The sequence below is a fragment of the Marmota flaviventris genome, chromosome 3 (assembly GCF_047511675.1).
Source record: "Marmota flaviventris isolate mMarFla1 chromosome 3, mMarFla1.hap1, whole genome shotgun sequence".
Taxonomy (NCBI): Eukaryota; Metazoa; Chordata; class Mammalia; order Rodentia; family Sciuridae; genus Marmota; species Marmota flaviventris.
The window spans coordinates 151,662,196-151,681,755 of record NC_092500.1 but is presented as its reverse complement, the minus strand read 5'-3'; the positions used below and the strand labels follow the sequence as shown (position 1 = coordinate 151,681,755).

Genomic DNA, 19,560 nt, shown 5'->3' with positions numbered 1-19,560 from the left:
GTTTGAGGTCAGCCTCAGCAATTTAGAGAAGCCCTATGCAACTTAGACACTGTCTTAAAGTTAAAATTTTTAAAAAGAGCTGGGGGTGTAGCTCAGTGGCAAAGTGCCTCTGTGCTCAATCCCCAATACAGAGAGAGAGAGAGGGAGAAAGAGAGAGAGAGAGAGAGAGAGAGAGAGAGAGAGAGAGAGAGAGAATAAAAACAAAGAAAAAGAAAAGGAGGGGAAAAAAGAAGAACAACAACAACCAAAGAACAGAAATTGAGAGGCTAATGATTTGGTTCTCTTTAACTGTTTTAATTGCTGGTTCTGATAGAAATTTTTTCTTAGTGTTCTATTAGCTCAGAATGTCCTTTCCTCAGATAATGAACTTACTTACTGTCTCAACTCTTTCAAGTCCTAATTACTTCTTTCTCAGTAAGATTTCCTCTGAATGTTCTCCATCACAGCCCAATGTCACAACAGTCTGTGTCTTACTTCATCAATTATTGTCATAATATTTCTCTCTCCAGAATATCTTATGTTTTATGTATTCTTTATTCAAAAATATTCAGAAAAATAATTATTTCTGTATTGAACATGTATAGACTCCTTTTCTTATGATTATGACTTAAATGATACAGTGTAACAACTACTTACTTCGTTTTTATATTGTATTAGGTATTATTATGAGTAATGTAGAGATGAACATATGCGAATTTTGGTATCTGCAAGGAGTCCTGGAACCAAAACCCCTCAAATATGGAGAGATGCCTGTCTTCTCCTGTTGCTCCCGCAGTGCAGAGTTAAGTAGTTGCTACAGAGACTTCATAGCACATAAAACCTATAATATTTGCGATCTGATCATTTAGAGAATAAATTTGGCAATCCCTGTTATAGAAACACAGTATAGATTTATTGGCAACTCTGAGGATTTATTGGCAACTTAAATGTAGTTGTTCTTGGTCAATCTGAGTTCATATTTTTCTCCAACCATGTTTTCTTAGGCAGAAGTAGAAAGATGATTTAAAGTAGGCTTGGTATTTTACCATGCAAATTCAAGAAAGAGTAAGAATCAAAGAAGCTGAGGATTTGCCAAAGGAGGGATTACAATAATGGACTAGGCAATCCAGGCTATTTACTGCTCCTGAGTATGAAGGGATAACTGGGAAAAGTGTGAGATTGATAGATGAAGGGTCTCAATATAGGAAGGATGTTTTCACTTGGCTTAGAAAAAAAACATGCTTTTATGGTTATTTAAGCATGAAATTTATACTCAAATAAATCAATAGGCATTTTCCCCCGAACATTAATTTGTGTCAATTTGGCCAAATATTATAGCTATAATGTTTAAGATATGAGTTTTACATAAAAGATGTAATTTTTATATAATCTGCTTCATCTCTCATCTACTTTGTATGCAACTTCCTAGGTGAGATCTAGGTGGCTTAGAAAGCATAATTATTTTAAAAGTATGAAAGTGTTTTTTAGGAAAGCTTTTTGTCTTGTTAACTCTCATTCACATGCCAAGAACACTCAGTTCTCACTCAGGATTTACTTGCATTTTCTCTCAAAGACCTGATCTCCTTTTTATAAACAAAAAAAACGTACTGAGAACAAGGATGAATATAGTAATTATTGTGAACATTGTGTATATAAAGAAACACAAATGTAGTTTATAATCTCAAAGCCATGGGAACTTTGCATCATATCAAGTCATTCAGAGTAGACACAAATGGGAAGGTAAAGAGATAGCACTTCCAACTTGTGTTAAAATAATCTCCTGGATTTTTAAAATTTTCTGTGAATGACATTAGTATTCTTTATGTACATTTATTGTTACTGGGAATCTTCTTCTCCTTTTTAATATTGGGGGTGTGGTGTTTGTTTTGTTTTGTTTTTTGTACTACGCATTGAACAGAGGAGCTACATCCACAGCCCTTGAAAGTTTTTACCTTGAGACAGGATCTCCATAAGTTTCTGAGGCTGGTCTTGAATTTGTGATCCACCAGGCTCAGCCTCCTGAGTTGCTGGGATTGCAGGTGTGTGCCACCTCTCTGGGATCCCTTTATATATTGAAAAGCAAAGTTGATATCTTTCTCAGTATAAATGGTGATATATATATATATATATAATCTATTCACATACATATGATATATATATATGAATAGATGAACAAATTTATATAAAGATTAATAAATTCCAGCATTTAAAATTGTTTTTAAAAGACAAAAAAAAATTTGTCAATTCTAAATGCTCTTGAGTGGAAAGCACAGAATTACTTCATGTGTATTTTTAGTGCATCACATGGGTGAGACTGTACAGGCATGTCAATGAGTAAATCAGTCAAAATGGGAGTATTAATTTATGTGTAAATATATAACTCAAATACATTTTTCTCATAAATTTTTCCAAGAAAAAAAGCACAAGTAATTTCTGAACACATCAAACAAAATCAAAACTAAACAAAGAAAGGAAGAGAAGACAGATTAGAGGAGAAGAAAAAGGAAGAGAGAAGAAAAGAAATATATGATGCCTCCTAAAAATGTGTCTCTGGTCCTTCTTTGAGTGCATTCCTTCCATTATTGCTCCTTTTTAAAATGGTTCAGAGAGGTTGACTCACATAATTGGATTTATCTTGAGTACCACATGCTCATTCATATAGCCCTTAAGAGACAAAAATATTTGTTGAAACATGGGAAAAACCTAATCCTACACCACTTCTCTAAAGGTAAAAAAGCAAGTTTGCACTTTCTGAGCAGAGTGGCACTGTGGGGTGATTAAACAGGATGGGCCTGCTGTCGTTCTATCCTCAGCTCTAGGAGACGAAAGCATGTACTTTTTATCCAGACCTGGACATTGAGCGTTTGCTCAAGCATGGTAAGTAGACGATTTCAATTGTTTTTCGCCTACTCTTTATTTAATAGGCTATTATTTCTTGGTCTAATCTTTGTTTTTTTTTATACTTTTACTTTATAAAAAAATTGCATACCCCCAATAAAAGATATCTTTCAATAACACTGCTCTTTTCTTTCTCACCCTACTTTCACAGAAGAAATCTTTGAATTTATACTTGTCAGCTACTCATCACTTTCCTTTTTTAAATTTCACCATTCTTTCTCTAATTTTGTTTTATATTTCTAAATACCATGTTTAGACAATTTCAGGGGTTAGAAATACAGTGGTTCAGATGCCATTTCATTACTTCAATTAATAATGCATTTAATTATTCATTCATTTAATTTGTAAATGCTTTTCAATTTTTAACCACAATTGAGAATGCTTAAAAATTATAAAAAAGTAAAATTTAATCTTGTAAGAAGAAATTCAAGGACCTGGGCCTACATAAGACAATGGAAAGATGCTTACATATGTGTTAGTAGAATTTTACATAGTCTTACCTCCACTGATTTCAAATGATCTGTTATCTGAATGACTTGTAGCAAACTTAAGAGTGTTTCTTTCAGGCACTATAGATTAATTCAAATTTCATAATGGTCAGCATATTTCAACTACCAGGTTACCTAAATGAAACATACTTTAAAATTTTATCTTTTGGTTAATGTAAGGCAAAAATTAAACAAATAACGAAAGTCTGATTCACTTGTTCTTTGAGAAACCTGCCAATTGTAAGTTTTAACATGAAGAAATAAACTAATTACACCCTGAAGTTAGAGTGGCCTACACACAATTTATTCACAAAGTTAGTGATTTCCTTAGAATTAACATTAAGTTTGTAATTCCCATACGACAAATATTTGCTTTAAGATAAAATGTATATTTTGACATTTTCCAAAAATTACAGTATCATTTTAATCATTAGATTTCTGAAAGCATATACAAGAATCCTTCCTTTTCTGTGCTTTTACTTTCCATAGTCTTAGTTACTTATAGTCAGTCACCTGTGGTCCAAAAATATGAATGGAAAATTCTAGAAATTTTTTTTTTAGCACTCTTCTAAGTCATGTGATGATCGTTTGTCGTCCTACTCTGTCCTTCCTGGGATATAAATTGACCTTTTGTTCATACTATAGGTCCTAACCACGCCATGACAGTTAAGAGAGAGAGAGAGTGAGAGAGAGAGAGAAGAGATTTTTGCATAAATTTTATAGTATATTGTTATAATTTGTCCTATGATTAGTTATTACTGCTAAACTTTTATTGTGCCTAACATAAATTAAATATCATGGGTATGCATGCATAAGAAAACCATAATTTATATAGCGTTTAGTATTATCTGAAGTATCAGGCTTCCACTGGGAATCTTGAAACTCCTTGGATAAGGCAAGGTATTAAGAAATTCGTGTTCATGTTGATATCCTTTAGCACATAATTCTTTCTGACCTTGTTGCCATAATAAAAACTTAATAAACACTGGAAATAATAAGAAGTATCATTTAACTACTGTTTAGCTAGTTAATAATTTTCTTACTATAAAAAAATGATCTTTAAAACATAACTGACATTTTGTCTGGAAATATTATTAATTATTATAGAGATTTCGAAAAGAAATCTAATAGAAATCTAATTTCTAATAGAAATCCAAGAAATTTTCACGTTGCCTCTCATAGCAATGTGTAACTAAAAACTAATATAATTACTTGTAAACCTATAAAAATATTTTTTATTGATAACTATTTTTAAATTGCCATTATTTCTAGTGTGGCCAGAAAAATTTAGATGCCCAAAAAGAGCCTGGAAAATATATTTTTCATCTCATCCTTCTCACCTTGATATTTTGAAGCAAACCAAGAAATCACTTTTCTTTCTGAATTGCCTTAGCCATTTTTTGTTTTTCGGTGAGATTGTAAAGTACTAAAGAAAGCATAAAACAATGGAAATCAGGCAATAAAATTGAACAAATTGGGAAAAGTTATTATTTCCTAAATAAATGACACCCAAAGTCCTTATTCCTTCACCTTCTACTGACTTGCTCACGTTCCTACACTAAATGTCCACACACTGAATTTTCATTTTGAAGTATTAGGTCCCCTTCAAACAAAATAAAAATCTTAAGAAGATGACCTCTATTGCTTTTGAAAGGAATGCACATACATAAGAAAGAGAAATCAACAAAACAAAACAAAAAGAACACTGCAGAAACTAATAATAAGTACACAAAGTACACAAGTGTATTTATTACATTTTGCAAGCACTTTGTTCTACATTTCAAAAACGCCACCATCAAGCTGTTGGCACATTTATGTACAAAACAGATTAATTGTAATGCCTGCTACAAAGCACTCTGTGAAAATACAAACTCTAATACCAGAAATAAAAGCCAAAAGTGTCAACATCGTTACATAAATTTAAAAGACAGTTTTAAAAATCATCACAAACTGTAAAGACACAGAACTGAAACACTATAATATAGAATTTAAAGAAGCCCATTAATACTTTAGCTGAATATCTTTAATACTGCATATATCAGAAAAATGTTGAACCAGTAAGATAATCTAAGTGTAAAAAAAAAAAGCAAAACGAACCCCAAATTAATTAATTCTACAGAATGCTTAATCATGCCACAGATAACCCTAGTAATACCCCCCTACCTACTACAAGAACTTGTAAAATTACTGATGATGCATGACTAGTAGTTGTACAAAGATTGTTTCACTCAATAAATTTTATTAGAAATGCACTTACACTGAGAAAGGATTTCACAATGGTCAAATCAGTGCACAATACTACCTAGTTTTATACACTGACAAAAATGTCTTGTCAGGCTACATCATTTTAAAAGACACTTTACAGCATTCTTGTAGCATTAGAAATAATCAAAAGAAGAGAGTCAAGGTTAAAACAAACACCAAATTTGGTCCAGTAATACTGATTGCTTTTTTCTTTAAAATTCCTTTGATACAGGTACTTCTTATAAATGAATATGAATGAACATTCGGTTAAAATGACTTACTTGAAATAAAAACACAAATGTATCACTACACTTCCAAACAATACATTCTATAGTGGCCTCTGACCACACTTGAGAAAACACTACAGGTAAGCCAACATAGATTGGAAGGCTGCAAGCAAAGCTATTTTATTAATGGAAGCCTTTTCAAATATATAATACACATTTGAGGAATAGTTTACAGAGGTGCAATCCATTAAAACTGTTAAAGTAGGTATAACAAGTTTTGAGGGGTTAGTGTGCTTATTTTTAATAGACCACCTTCATAAAGGTAATTAATTTTCCACATTAGCATATTAAAAGTTCCAATCCAGCCACTGCATAAATCACAAAGAGATCATTCTCCAATAGTCCACAGTAGTTATTTCCATTAAAATTGTCTCTACACTAAACTTTAAAAGGTAAGCCTGGTGTCACAATCTTAAAAAGGCAACTAGCCATGCATTAGCATCACTGTTTCTACATGCTCACAACATAAATAGGAGTAATCAAAGAGAAATACCTTTGAAATACATCAAGAAAAATTACAATGTTAACAAAGATAAGAAGCACTTTTTTTAACCTACTCTTATAAATTTAGAAATTGCACCTTAGATTGTTGAAAACGTTAACCAGGGCCTATGATAACGTGGCCACTGATCTCCAGACAAGATTTCCATATGTCAAGAAGATTCATCATGATGTCATCTTTGCCTCTTGTTCATAATGTACAATGGTCCCTTTGAAGGTTACCTGTAGTTAAACTAGTTACCGAAATCAAAACTAAAAAGTATAAAAAGCTATCTTCTTCTCAAAACATAAGAAATAATGCAAAAAGTGTTATGTATAACACAAGGGAAGTGGTTAAAAATCAAACAAATCTTTGCATTGACAATGTTAGTATCTTTGATCATACAGAACTATCAAATGACTTGGAGAAATTTCAAAAGAAGACTGGATAGGAGCTTGTAGAAGAGATCCAATTCTACCAATTTAACAAATTAGGAATTTCAGTGCTAAACAACAAAGAATTGCATTCAGGTGATTCGTAAGTCACCCTACATATCATTGATGAGAAGCACTATCATTTTGTTTTTCAAAGGTTGGATGGTTGGATGGCCCTTAATTCAACACCAATGCATTCAAATGGTAGAAAGAACAGAAAAATTTATGTGTATGCATTGAGCCGCTCTTTGGAGCGAGTGGAATGGATGTCATGAAGCTCCTGCTCCTCCTTCGACTTGATGTCCTCATACTTCTGCATCCGGCAGGCATCTTTCACATAGGCCCAGTTGGCAGACAGAACCATAAGGTAGTGAACCTAAAGAAGGACAAAATTAATTTATACTGGTTTGTTCACTTTCTTCATGCTATCAGGAAGGAAATATTCAAATTATACAGTAAATGTTCACATAGAACATGGAACCAAAATTTGTGTGGTAATAGAACAATATAAAATATATTCCTATTCCTCTCTCCACTAACCATACCATATTCCTAACACCTATTCTTCCAGTATCTCATCTTTTTCAATTTTGAAGTAATTCAAGAATCATTTTCATCATTATGTGCTTCCTGTCCAATCTGCCCTCATTGATTCAAACCGTAAGACTCTCTATACATTTCATGTCCATGTACCTATGTTTCATAATCCATAAACAAATATTCTCACATACATTTTATATTCAAGTGACTTGAATTAACAGGAGTTTATATTGCCTTACTGACGGGGTAATATAAATTGGAATCATAAACCCCCAAAATAAACTGTTGATTTAATTATCAAGTTAATTTTCTATGCAATAATTTTTATAGTTTCTTTCAGTTGACATTACAAACTACAAGACAGAAGGTATTATTTCATATGGATTTTTAAAATGCATATACATTCACAATAACCAGAAATGTATCATGGTCAAAAACTCCTGGTCTATCTTGAGTAATAAAGTTACAAAAGTGACAAAGCTCCTAGTCTGACCTGAAGTGACTCAGCAGTGAGACCACTTATTTGTTTTTCTTTCTTTTCTTCCCTCCTGGTTCTCAGGAGAGAAAAAGCAGTTTTCCAAATGACAGATTTTGAAGGATGAATAGGGAAGAGAAGCTAGGTTGTCAGTAATCACTTTTCTCTGAATTTTAAAGGGTGGGTAGAGTTTTTATCCAGTGTTTACGATAAAGAACATTAAATATTTTAAGAATTAAGTCAAGAGTAAATTGAAAGACAGGAGGCTAACTGGTTCTACAAAAGAACAGAGGTACATAAAGGATCTAAAGTAGATTTTAAATCATGACTATTATGGTATATTCAGATAATCAATAGATATTCAAATTTTTTGACACAAGGATGTAGGAAAATGATCATATCACTATGAGTTGTTTTCAAAATGTTCTATTTTCTCAAAATTTCACATTTTACTTAATGGAAATCCTAAGCCACTTGAAAGCAGGCATTGTGAGCTATTCATGTTCATTTATAAAGTTAGTGAGAGTTCATCTCTCTCCATATATGTAGATCAAATAAGATACTCAAATTTATGTGTCAGTTGTTAAAATCCCAAGTGTTATAAACAGTGCTTAATAGGCAGTAGGTACTAAAAATGTTTGCAAGATAAATGGATATATTTTAGATGTTTCTATTATCATCTGGGAAATCATGGTCCCTAAATTATTATTAAATATATGTGAGTGAAATACTGAAAAGAAATTTAGGGTCCTTCTACCAATAAGTCCTAGTGGATCTTACAGAGCTTTCTTCTGGCTTAATGGGGAACACAAGCTGCCAGCCTTGCTGCTGTCCTTCACTAGGTGAACACTGATCATCCAATGTCATGCTAAGGTGACTCATTTTGTTAACAGGTAAGAATTTCTAAGGTCTCTACAAAATAATGGAGAACACTTACTAGTTACACAGTCTTACAACCCTTACTTTGAGTTTCAGATGATGCTTTAAATATTTTGATAGAGTAAAACTCATCTAATTTTCTCCTCAACACTATGGAGATAACAATGGTGGCTAGATGGTGAGCAATGAATGAGATCATCTGAGGTCAATGATGGTTGTGACATTAGGACTGTAGAACATGTTCATGTACATAAAGCAGTTAAGTGCCTCCAACGGATTAAGTTTTTCAAGAATATTAGCAGTAGTAGAACTATTGGTTGTACACTCACATGTCACTAAAATTTATCCACTATATGAGAATGTGTGCCTAAATACAAATTTACATCTGTTTCCTCTAATCTCATAGCCAGGCCACATGGGACCTCATGGGACCATAATGTTTGGTACATCAATGGCTGGAATATGTTGATGCTTCTCTAGACCATATTTTGGCATTGAGTTTCAGTTAAGAATATAAAATCCTTGCTTATTTGCTCTACTTTAATTCCTCCAATTAGTTAGCCGACATGATCATATTAAACATTTCACATGTAAAATAGAATTCCTGTGTTGAGGTTTATAGTCACTATATCTAAAATGCTGAGCAGTGTTTAAATTAGAAAAACATCTGAAAACTCATCTTAGCAGTATCATAGTAAGTTCTGCTATATATTTTTAAAATATTTTACAATAAAAATATCTGATTTTAATTCAAAAGTGTTTATAACTGGTATGGTATGGCTCATTAGCACACTAGTATTGTCTCATAATTTCTGCTTTAATCTTTGACAACAAATGAAGACATTTTTTAAGTATTCCTTTCCCTAATGCATTTAAAGATTATTGACAACCTTTAAGAGTTCCATATCATACAAAAATAAAATGAAGGCTGAAGTTTTTATTGTAGAGGTCTTTCACCTCTTTTGTTAGATTGATTCCCAAGTATTTTATTTTTTTCTGAGGCTATTGTAAATGGGGTGTTTTTTCTCTTGCAGTGGATCCATTGCTTATATATAGAAATGCATTTGATTTATTGGTATTGATTTTATATCCTGCTACTTTGCTGAATTAATTTATTAGTTCAAGAAGTTTTCTGGTAGAATTTTTTGGATCTTCTAAATATATCATGTCATCAACAAATAGTGATAGTTTGAATTCTTCTTTTCCTATACATATCCTTTTAATTTCTTTCATCTGTCTGATTGTTCTTGCTAGAGTTTCAAGGACTATGTTGAATAGAAGCAGTGAAAGAGGACATCCCTGTCTTGTTCCATTTTTTAGAGGGAACTCTTACAATTTTTCTCCATTTAGAATGATGTTGGCCTTGGGCATAGCATACATAGCTTTACAATGTTAAGGTATGATCCTACTATCCCTAGTTTTTCTAGTGTTTTGAACATAACGAGGTGCTGTATGTTGTCAAATGCTTTCTCAGCAAGACTGAAATTCTTGGCTGCAAAACGATTACTGATGCTCAAGAGTTCTTAATCATTGTTGATATTTGGCATTCCACTGAGCCCACTGGAATTCATGGTAAATTATAAAGGAGGAGAAAGAATCTGGCACATGGTAGGTCCTCAAAATTCAGTAAAAGCCTGATAGGTTGAAAGAGGAACTTAAGAACTTGTTGTTAATATTTCTGATGAAAACTAGATCTAGAAGAGCCCATGACTTAAAAACTCCTAAGGTTTATCTTAAGATAAATAATTTCATCCTTTTTCTCTATGTGACTCAAGAAAGGTTTTAAAATTCTTAATTACGAGGAAAAAAGAATACTATAGATAAGGAATTGGTTATATAACTCAAAATAAATTATATATATATATATATATATATATATATATATATACATGCTGTAAAAATCATTTTTATATCAATAGTAATCAAAATTTATAATCCTAATGAATTATTTTGTTAATGTAATCAACATTGGTTTTTATCCTTATAATTTTTATCAGATAGTATTTTTATTACAAAGAAAATATTTATTTTGTTTAAGCCTTGTTTTTCACTTGTTTATTTGTTCATTGTTCCCCCTACCTCTTTTTCCAGTGACAAAGTAATTGTACTTAATACGGACTGCAGATAGGAGATAAATTATCATTTCTACAAGCAGATAGCTTAGTAATTTAAATTGCAAAGTCAAGCATTAAGCTTTAAGGTCTTACCATAGCGATAACTGCTGCCCCAGCTCCAGCAAGTGCCACAATAAACAAGTGAAAGGTCATGTTCAGCTGCAACAAAACCCACAAAGCATGTCAAAATTATACACAGAAGAGAAATCAGGACCGTGACTGTCTTAGGAACAACATAGTACATCATAGCAAAAATGATTTTTTTTTGTATATCATGGGCCAGGGCACAAAGACAATGTTATAATATCTTTTGTCCTACAAGTTATATGAATCTTTGCAACTGTGTCATTTCAATAAAATTTCATTATAAAGGTGAAATGGTGATTGATAATGATAGTTTTCTGTAATATTTAACAATATAAAGCTATGCTATCTGTTTGTAATTTTTTAGTGTTTATTAAAATGAGTTTCTAGAACATCTGAAAAGTTGATTATGATTTTTACTGACATATGTACTGCATTTCATTCATATTTATTCTCTACTCTCCCTGAATAAAACCAGGGCAAGGAAAATTATCACTGAGGAAAAAAGGAAATTCAATATAGATTTAATTACATTCTTTGAATACCAAAATGAATTCTAAAATTCTGACAAATTTAAACTGTTAAAACACTCACCTCAGTAGATTCACACATCCTTAAGAAATTCTCAGAGACAGTGCAAATTTTCTTTTCTTCTCCAATTGTCACAATCCCTATAACAAGTCGAAAATCACAGGTTAGCATTATAAATGTCTTTAAGATCCCAGAGAGAAAACCTATGGTTGATCAAATCTCAGCAAATTCCATTTTTAGGTTATGTTAGGTTATAATGAAAAATTCTTCCTGTGTTGGGCTTTCATTGTGGATAAAAATTGTGCATAGAATATAAGATGCAATATTCTCTCACCTTCAACCAATTTAAAACATTTTCAATTTGAAGTCAATGGAATATAGCTACCAGAATTACCAGATTCAATTATAGCTAGTTCATTGGTTTCACCCATTAATGTGATGGTGCAGGCATCACAATTATTTTGGTAACTATGCCCTAGACTGTGCTGAAGTCATGATCTAAATCTGTTCAGCTGCTACAATGCTTCTGTTAGTCTCTAAAGGCATATTGCCCAAAGGGGTACTGTTTCTTCTCTAATACTGAAAAGAATGCTATTACAAATAGAAAATAAAAGTTGCCATTTCACTCAACATTGACCATTACTGAGTTGGCTCATGAAACAACTACATCAGAATCACCTGGGAACTGTTAAACCTATGTGTTTCCAAACAGCATTTTAGAACTGTTAGGTGAATATCTATAAATGTTAGTTCTGTGATATTGTGTTTTTAAAATAAGCACATGGCAACTAACTGTGGTGGCTCTAGAACTCATTTTAGAAGACGAAACTAGTCAGTTCACCTACAATGAATCTTTTATTTTGCTTTGAGAACTATTGAAATGTTAAATGCAGAAATACTCAAAAGAAAAAAAAAACCAAGAATTCTGCGAATTCTAATACCTAATTTTTTAGCATGTGCTACTTTTTATTTAGTGTTAGTATGTATAGCCATTTATGCATTCATTGTTTTTAGGTGTATCATCAAGTCTCTTGTCTCTCTTTCAGAACTGCTGTCATTGAGCTCTGCTTTGCCAATACTTTATGGTATCTATTTCAGTGTAAAGAAATAAAAAGATTCTGCTTGCAGCATAACCAATGCAGAGCTCCATCTGTGCAGTCTTTCCTTTATACCAAGATAGGTCTAAAATGAAAAATATATATGTGGATATACAGAACTCCCCTATGAATTTGCATAATGAACCACCATGATTGAGAAAGTTTCCTGGTCAAGGCTATACATCTCCATAATGATCCATTCCAGATATCATCATTCACACAAAGTAGATATGCCATGCATACATTGCCTTCATTTCTCCATTGACATTTACAGCAGAACGCTTAGAAAATGTTGCCTATGCTCACTAAGCGTTTCCTTTCTTTCCTTCTCATTTACTTTTCGAGTCAGATTTTGCTCCATCTTTTCATAGAAATTTTTCTAGAGTTCACTCACAATCCTCAAGGATTATTTCCATCTCTTATTTTCTTGCAATTATCAATATTGAAGACAAATCACCCCCTCTTCCTTCATGCTCTCTTCATTTGGTTTCTAAAGATCTAGGCTTCTATTTTTTCTTTCTAATTTCACTGGCTTCTTCTTCTCAGTATCCTGTTTGATTCCTTGTGTTCTCTATGATCTCTTAGGTTGAAACATTTAATCATTATCCATTTCTTTTTTTGATGTCATCTAGCCTCAGATATTGAAATGTTAGTGACTCCTAAATATTTTTAGCTAACCCATGTCTCTCCCCAGACATCAGGTTTCCTATATCTAATTTCTTACTTGACAATTCTATTTGGATTTCTAATAAACATCTAAAAATTGACATTTTCAGACTTGAACTTCTCCTTTGCCTGTCCCGTTCATTGCCAAGGAAACTTGCTCATAGCCTTTTCCATCTCTCCGAGAGTAAATCAATCTTCCCAATTGCTTGGTCAAAAAATAAATTCCTTTTTGAATTTTCTCTCAAAGTGTACATGAGATTGATATTAGGATATTTTGCCATCCCTGTCTTCCAAATTCATCCAGAATCAGACCACTGCACCCCATCCTCCTTGGTTACTCTCCTGATCTAAGCCACCCAATATATTGCAACTGGATTCCTACAATAGTTTGCTAAATGGCATCCCAGTTTCTGCCCTTGCTACAGCAGCCAGAATGATCCCTCTGTAAATCAGGTCATGTCCTCTCCTTCCAATGACTCTCTTCTTCCATCAGAGTAAAAGTCTCAACTTAAAGTGTCCTGCAACACACTCATAATTTTACGTTCCATGAACTCTTGACACATACTCTCTCCCCTGTTCTCTGTTTCAGCCACACTGGACTCCCCATTGTTTCCTGAAGATGCCAGGCACAGTATTAGCATTGCCTTGCAAACGTTTTACTGAATCATCTCGAGAAGAATATTTCCATGGCTAAGTCCTTCCATGCTTTAAATGACTACTTAATGAAGCATTCCTCCATGATACTTTGAAATATTTCTACCCAACTTTCCCACTCAAAACTCCTGATTCCATATGCATTTGTGTTTGTGTGAGGTTTTTGTGATATGTATACCATATACTACAGATATATATGTTCCAAATTGATTGTAATTTATGAAACACCTTAGCATAATATGAAGCCACACAAAGGATCACGTTTAATTGAGCTATGGTGCAAATCTGAAAATCTAATTATTTTGATTCTTGTGTATTTGCCTATAAATGACCAAGATGTTCTAACTAAAAATTAAGTAAATTAAATCAAATTCATACAAACATATATATATATATATATATATATATATATATATATATATGTATACTTATTAGCTTCAGAGAAGTTTTTTTGCTAAAATGAACAGACTGACATTTCTAGTTTTTAAAAAGCCATTAGGAGAAAGGGCAAGGAACAGAGTAAAGCAAGAACTCACTATAGAAAAGATTAGACGAAATGACAGTGAGAATCTGGTGGCGTGGATTGTACTCACATTTTTTTTTCTGTACTATGCTATATTTTTCAAGCTGGCTAAAGAGAAGCAATGTGTTTCCAGTACTGAAAGAATTAGGTGTGCCTGCAATATGAAAATCTTCAGAGAGTCATGCATTATGTGTCTATGAAGTTTACTATAGTACTACTTTTATTACTAAAGCAATAAAACCTTTTGGTGGTTACTGGATAGTTAAAGAACCATCTCTCAGGGTATAAAGTAAAATTCTTATCAAGGTGGTTCTGAGAGTTGGTAATGCTGAATAGAAACAACACTCTGAAAGGGGTCAGAGAATGACAGGAAATTGACTCTTAACTATCAAACAGATGCTTTCATTTTAAATAATTTGCCATTTACTATACTTTAAAAAAATGATGGGTCTCCTAGAATATCATTTTGTAGCTTCTAGAGACTACCTATATTCCTTAGCTTGTAGTCCTTTTATTGCTTCCTCAAAGACAACAACATTGAATTTTTCCATGCCTATCTTCCATAGCTCATTTCCCTTTAACTGATTCTTCTAACTCTTCCATTTTTAAGGATGCTTGTGATTTCACTGGGACTACTTGGATAATTCAAACTAATTACCTTATTTCTCAGTTGACTATCAACCTCAATTTCATCTGTTAACTCTAAGGCCCCTAACATAGGAATATTTACACAAAGGAATAGCCTGAACAAGAAGAATATAGCCAAGATTTTACCAAATAAATTACTGAATTATGTAGCAGAAGTGACTCTAATTAACAAGGACACATAGGTAAACACATAAAAGTGTTCCTATTAGTACCATATGTATCAAGCTTCCACAAGACATAAAATATCCTTTTGAATAGAGTGGACTGAGGTCCAAAGTGCTGATTATTTATGACCTCAACTTGTTCTCTGTTATACCTGGGACAAACCATGTAATATTTCTAAGTCATGGCTGCATGTCTGCCATTCTTTACTTTTTTGTCTTGGAGATTTTTTCTTTCAAAAGTGAGCTTGCTGTTTCATAATAGGTCCTCATAAAAGACTCTTGACTTTAAGTTGATGTTACAGTTAGATAAAAGCTTTTGACCTTGGGGTAAATCTTTGGTATCCAGAGAGTGAACAGTGGTTGGCAGGAAATAGCCCTCTCCAAGATGTTCACATCCTATTCCTGATGTAGTGCATCAGCATACAGCGTGAAGGGGAATTAAGACTGTATAATTGTCAAGGAGATGTGATGTCACTAGCTTTGATAGAAGAGGAACTGGATCATGATAATTTAAATATATAAGATCATGAAAACTGTAAGTAACAAATTTGGAAAACAAAAATGACAAATGGACTTTGGCTTGAGAAGCTGTATTTGTTTCTTATTGCTGCTGTAACAGGTAAGCATAAATTTAGAGACTTAAGGCAACACAAATTCTCTGACAGTCCTGGAAGACAATAAGTCTAAAATGAAGGAATCATCAGAGCTGCATTCCTTCCAGAAGCTCTAGAAGAAGAAGCAATTTACCTTTTTTTCCCTAGTTTCCTTAGGTCATTCAATTTTCTTGGCTTTTGGTCCCTGTTATCCATTTTTGAAGCCAAAGCACTGAATTTTTCTGGTCTCTCTCCCACCCTCAGTGGTCCATTTCTGTCTGACACTCTCTTCTCTTCTGACTCTCTTCCACTTTCAAGGACTCTTGTGATTACTTTAGGCCCTTCTGGCTAACCCAGGATAATACCCTCCTTAGGTTAAGGGCAGCTGACTAGCAGCATTAATTCCATCTGAAATTTTAATTACCTTTTGAAATGCAACCTCATGTATTCATAGGTTTCAGGAAACAGGATGTGTACATCTTTGGTCTTTGAGGAGCCATTATTCTGCCTACTGAGTATAATCATGGTTTACTTAACATTTACATTGAAAACAATTCCTTTTCTAAAAATTGCCTAGAACAGAACTGGACCAAGATTCAGGACACTCACCTTTCCATCCTAGCATTTCATGCTAGGTAACTATATACCTGAAAAATTATTTCACCTCTTAGAACTTCATTTCTTTTAGACCAGACAACTGTGTTGGTGATTAATAAGACCATTTGTAAAATTCTCTGAGTCTAAGTCATGTTCTGTGCTTTATGTTATTTGAAATCATGTGTGTGTGTGTGTATGTGTGTGTGTGTGTGTGTGTATGAGAAAAAGAGAGAAGTATGTCTCAATATACTAAGTAATATTAGGTTACTTTGGATATCATAAGCATTTAAATACAGTGAACATTAACAGAAGTGGTTAGAAAACAAAAAACAAACTAGTGGAAAAATATTAAAAACATGGTCTACTTATCCTTTCCAGATGATTATTTTCCCTTTCCTTTAGAAATACAAATTGAGGAAATTTCAAAAAGTATTTTGCTAGTGTTCCCCAATATTTTCATTCTAAAATATGGTTTGATCAGACAAAAAAGCTGATCACCTACCTCCCATATTTTCATGTACTACAACATGAGAATTGAAATGTTTCCAATCAGAAGCATACTAACCTATCATGTATTCTTGAAAATACAGATGTTCACATGAAAGGCAACCCAGCTTTCTCATTCCAGTGGTGACACTTTCATAAGAGAAACTGGGGCTTTCAGAGTAAGATTAACAGTAAAATAACTTCACTATGCTTCATTATGCCTCAGCTGAATCTGGGTTTCAAAGAACAAATAATTTCAGTATATCTACATCTCCAAAAATATTTTGGAATATGTTAGTGCTTAAAAAAAAAGTTGCTTGTTTATCTAAAATTCAAGTACTTTATCTGTCAGGACAGCCTGGGAGGCTAATCCCATGTTTTCCAGTTTTAACTGTAAGGATCACCAGAACAAAAGGACAGTGAAGGAGAGGGAATGAAGCCAGAGTTAGTATTTTAAAGTAGCTGGTCCACAGTGACCTCCCGTGGCAGTCACTGAGGTTTCCTTTTCCCAGGTGTATAAGGCTCTGGATCCCAAAAAAAATCTCCCAGTGGAAGGAAGCACTGTCCATGCTCCCTCTCACCAAGAACTTCATGGGCAAGGCACATTATTCTGCTTTTTATTTGAATCCAACCAGGGGAGCCTGAGGTCTTCATCTGACACGATGGTGTGTGGGCCACTGCTTTGGAACACAGCTGGCTAGAGAACAACTGTGGTCTTCTCATAGTCTGTCTACAGTATACCCATAGAAGCACAAGGCCTTCAGATACTTCCTAGAGAGACTGTCTCTGCGATTTTGAAGTATGGGGAAATTTCATTAGAGAAAAACACTTAGAGTGTTCCCAGATGTTAAAAGATTGGCTTTTGATACCCATTCAATAAAAAAGCAAATCCAGTTGCAAATGTGGGTCTGTATATCTTTTATACATTTTGTAGCTCCCATACTTTTTAAAAAATCATGGAACAGGGGCAGGGGTAGTGGCTCAGAGGTAGCGTGCTCGCCTAGCACAGGTGAGGCACTGGGTTCGATCCTCAGCACCACATAAAGATAAAAAAATAAAGGCATAAAAAATGATGGAATCTCAAATAAGTTAACTGAGATTAGACTTCTAACTTTTCACACTTATAGTTCATGTTTTTTTTTTTTTCCCCAATATGAGAGGAAGCTGACTTAGAAGTCAGGACACACTCTGAAGATGAGCTGCCTGAATTTGAATCCTCATTCTGTCAGCTACCAACTGTTTAACCACCCATAAGACATTTGCCTCACTGTGCCTCAGCTTTGTCATCTATGAAAGAAGAGAACATTATTTCCCACCATGTAGATTTGTGAGACTGAAATAACACATAAGAGGTGCTTGGAATAGAGTCTATGTGTGGTAAGCACAGGTATACATGAGTACTGATTAGTGTTCCATATGGGATTTAGCCTCAGACAAAACTAACCAAGAAGGACAACTGATAATTCAGCATTCCTTGGCTTCTTTATCTTTAAATTCAAAGTGTCCCTCTCCCACTTTAGAAGGCAACAAACACTTCACAATTTGTGCAGTTTATCATGGAAGAATGAAAGTAGAATGCAGACATCAGGTTAAGATTGGAAAAGAACATAGAAATCAGGAAAAGGAAACCATAATTTTAATCTCTTCATACCAGGACTCGCAATCTGACAGCCTATCCAAATATATATGCATGATATATTTTGTGAGACCAATGTTCATTAGCCCTTGAATTCATACTTATTTAAATCTAAAAAGGAACATCTTAAAACTGAGTTGTTTGATAAATATGTCTTTGGTAGAAGGAATGATGGTTCCACCATGATTTATAATATTGTCAAAAGGCAGTTCTTTAAGTAAAACCATATGAGGGAATGTTTTATAGTCAGAGATCCTGTTTCTACCTACCAAACTGACGGAGGTCCAAGCAGAGATTTGCTCCTTCCACCAATGTGGTGTTTCGGCAGATGGTCCACAGATTGAAGTACATATAAACTGGCAGTGAGGTGAATGCTGTGACTCCCAGCCAAGCCAACATGAAAAGGTATGTCAACATGATAAACTGCAATAGAGAAAAAAAAATAGAGAGAAAACACATGGTCTACCAGAAAAGAAGAATTTTGTTTTCAGTCCACCAAGCTCAACACATAAGGCTTTTAGTGTTACACTACATAGATGACTATCACAGCACTCCTAGGGGCCACAGCACTGGAATTTGAGAAATAGTGAATAAAATGGGTTATATGAGTAATCCTGCTGGAATATCTTACCTTGGCAGAGGTTCTGATGTGCAAAGCAAAGAATCATCCACCCACATTTCAATGCCTGTTTAAATTATGAAGTTATTTTAAAAATCTCTCTACAATTGTTTTTTAAGTCTAGAAAATTTCAGCAGGTCTACTTAGAGGAGATTTTACAAAATGGGGAATTTGCTGTAAAAAAATTCAAGTGAATTAAAATGTTATTGATAAATTCATATCACAACTAAACTGGCACCATTAAATATTATAAATATTTAAGATACATCATCATTCTAAAATTACCACTAAAAATATGGCAATGCTCAAATCATATTAGTGCAAAATAACATTAGCATATACTACACCTCTTCCTGTGTAATGATTTTTGTGAACTTTAAATTTTATTTATATATGTAAATTTTACTTTTGCTATTTAAAACTACTAAAATACTTATTTTACC

The 19,560-nt window shown here is 33.4% G+C and overlaps 1 protein-coding gene across 2 annotated transcripts in view; it reads right to left on the bottom strand.

The window, feature by feature from the left end:
- Window positions 1-5,086: 5,086 nt before the first annotated feature.
- The window catches only part of Gpm6a (glycoprotein M6A), a 326,724-nt gene continuing 312,250 nt past the window's right edge, over window positions 5,087-19,560 (bottom strand). For both annotated transcript variants that reach the window (XM_027926991.2, XM_027926992.2), the window contains 4 exons: window positions 18,768-18,921; window positions 11,498-11,574; window positions 10,913-10,978; window positions 5,087-7,187 (listed from right to left, as the gene is read on the bottom strand). In XM_027926991.2, the coding sequence (XP_027782792.1) occupies window positions 7,035-7,187; window positions 10,913-10,978; window positions 11,498-11,574; window positions 18,768-18,921 (450 nt within the window). In that variant the 3' untranslated portion in view covers window positions 5,087-7,034. The remainder of the gene's footprint in view (window positions 7,188-10,912; window positions 10,979-11,497; window positions 11,575-18,767; window positions 18,922-19,560) is intronic.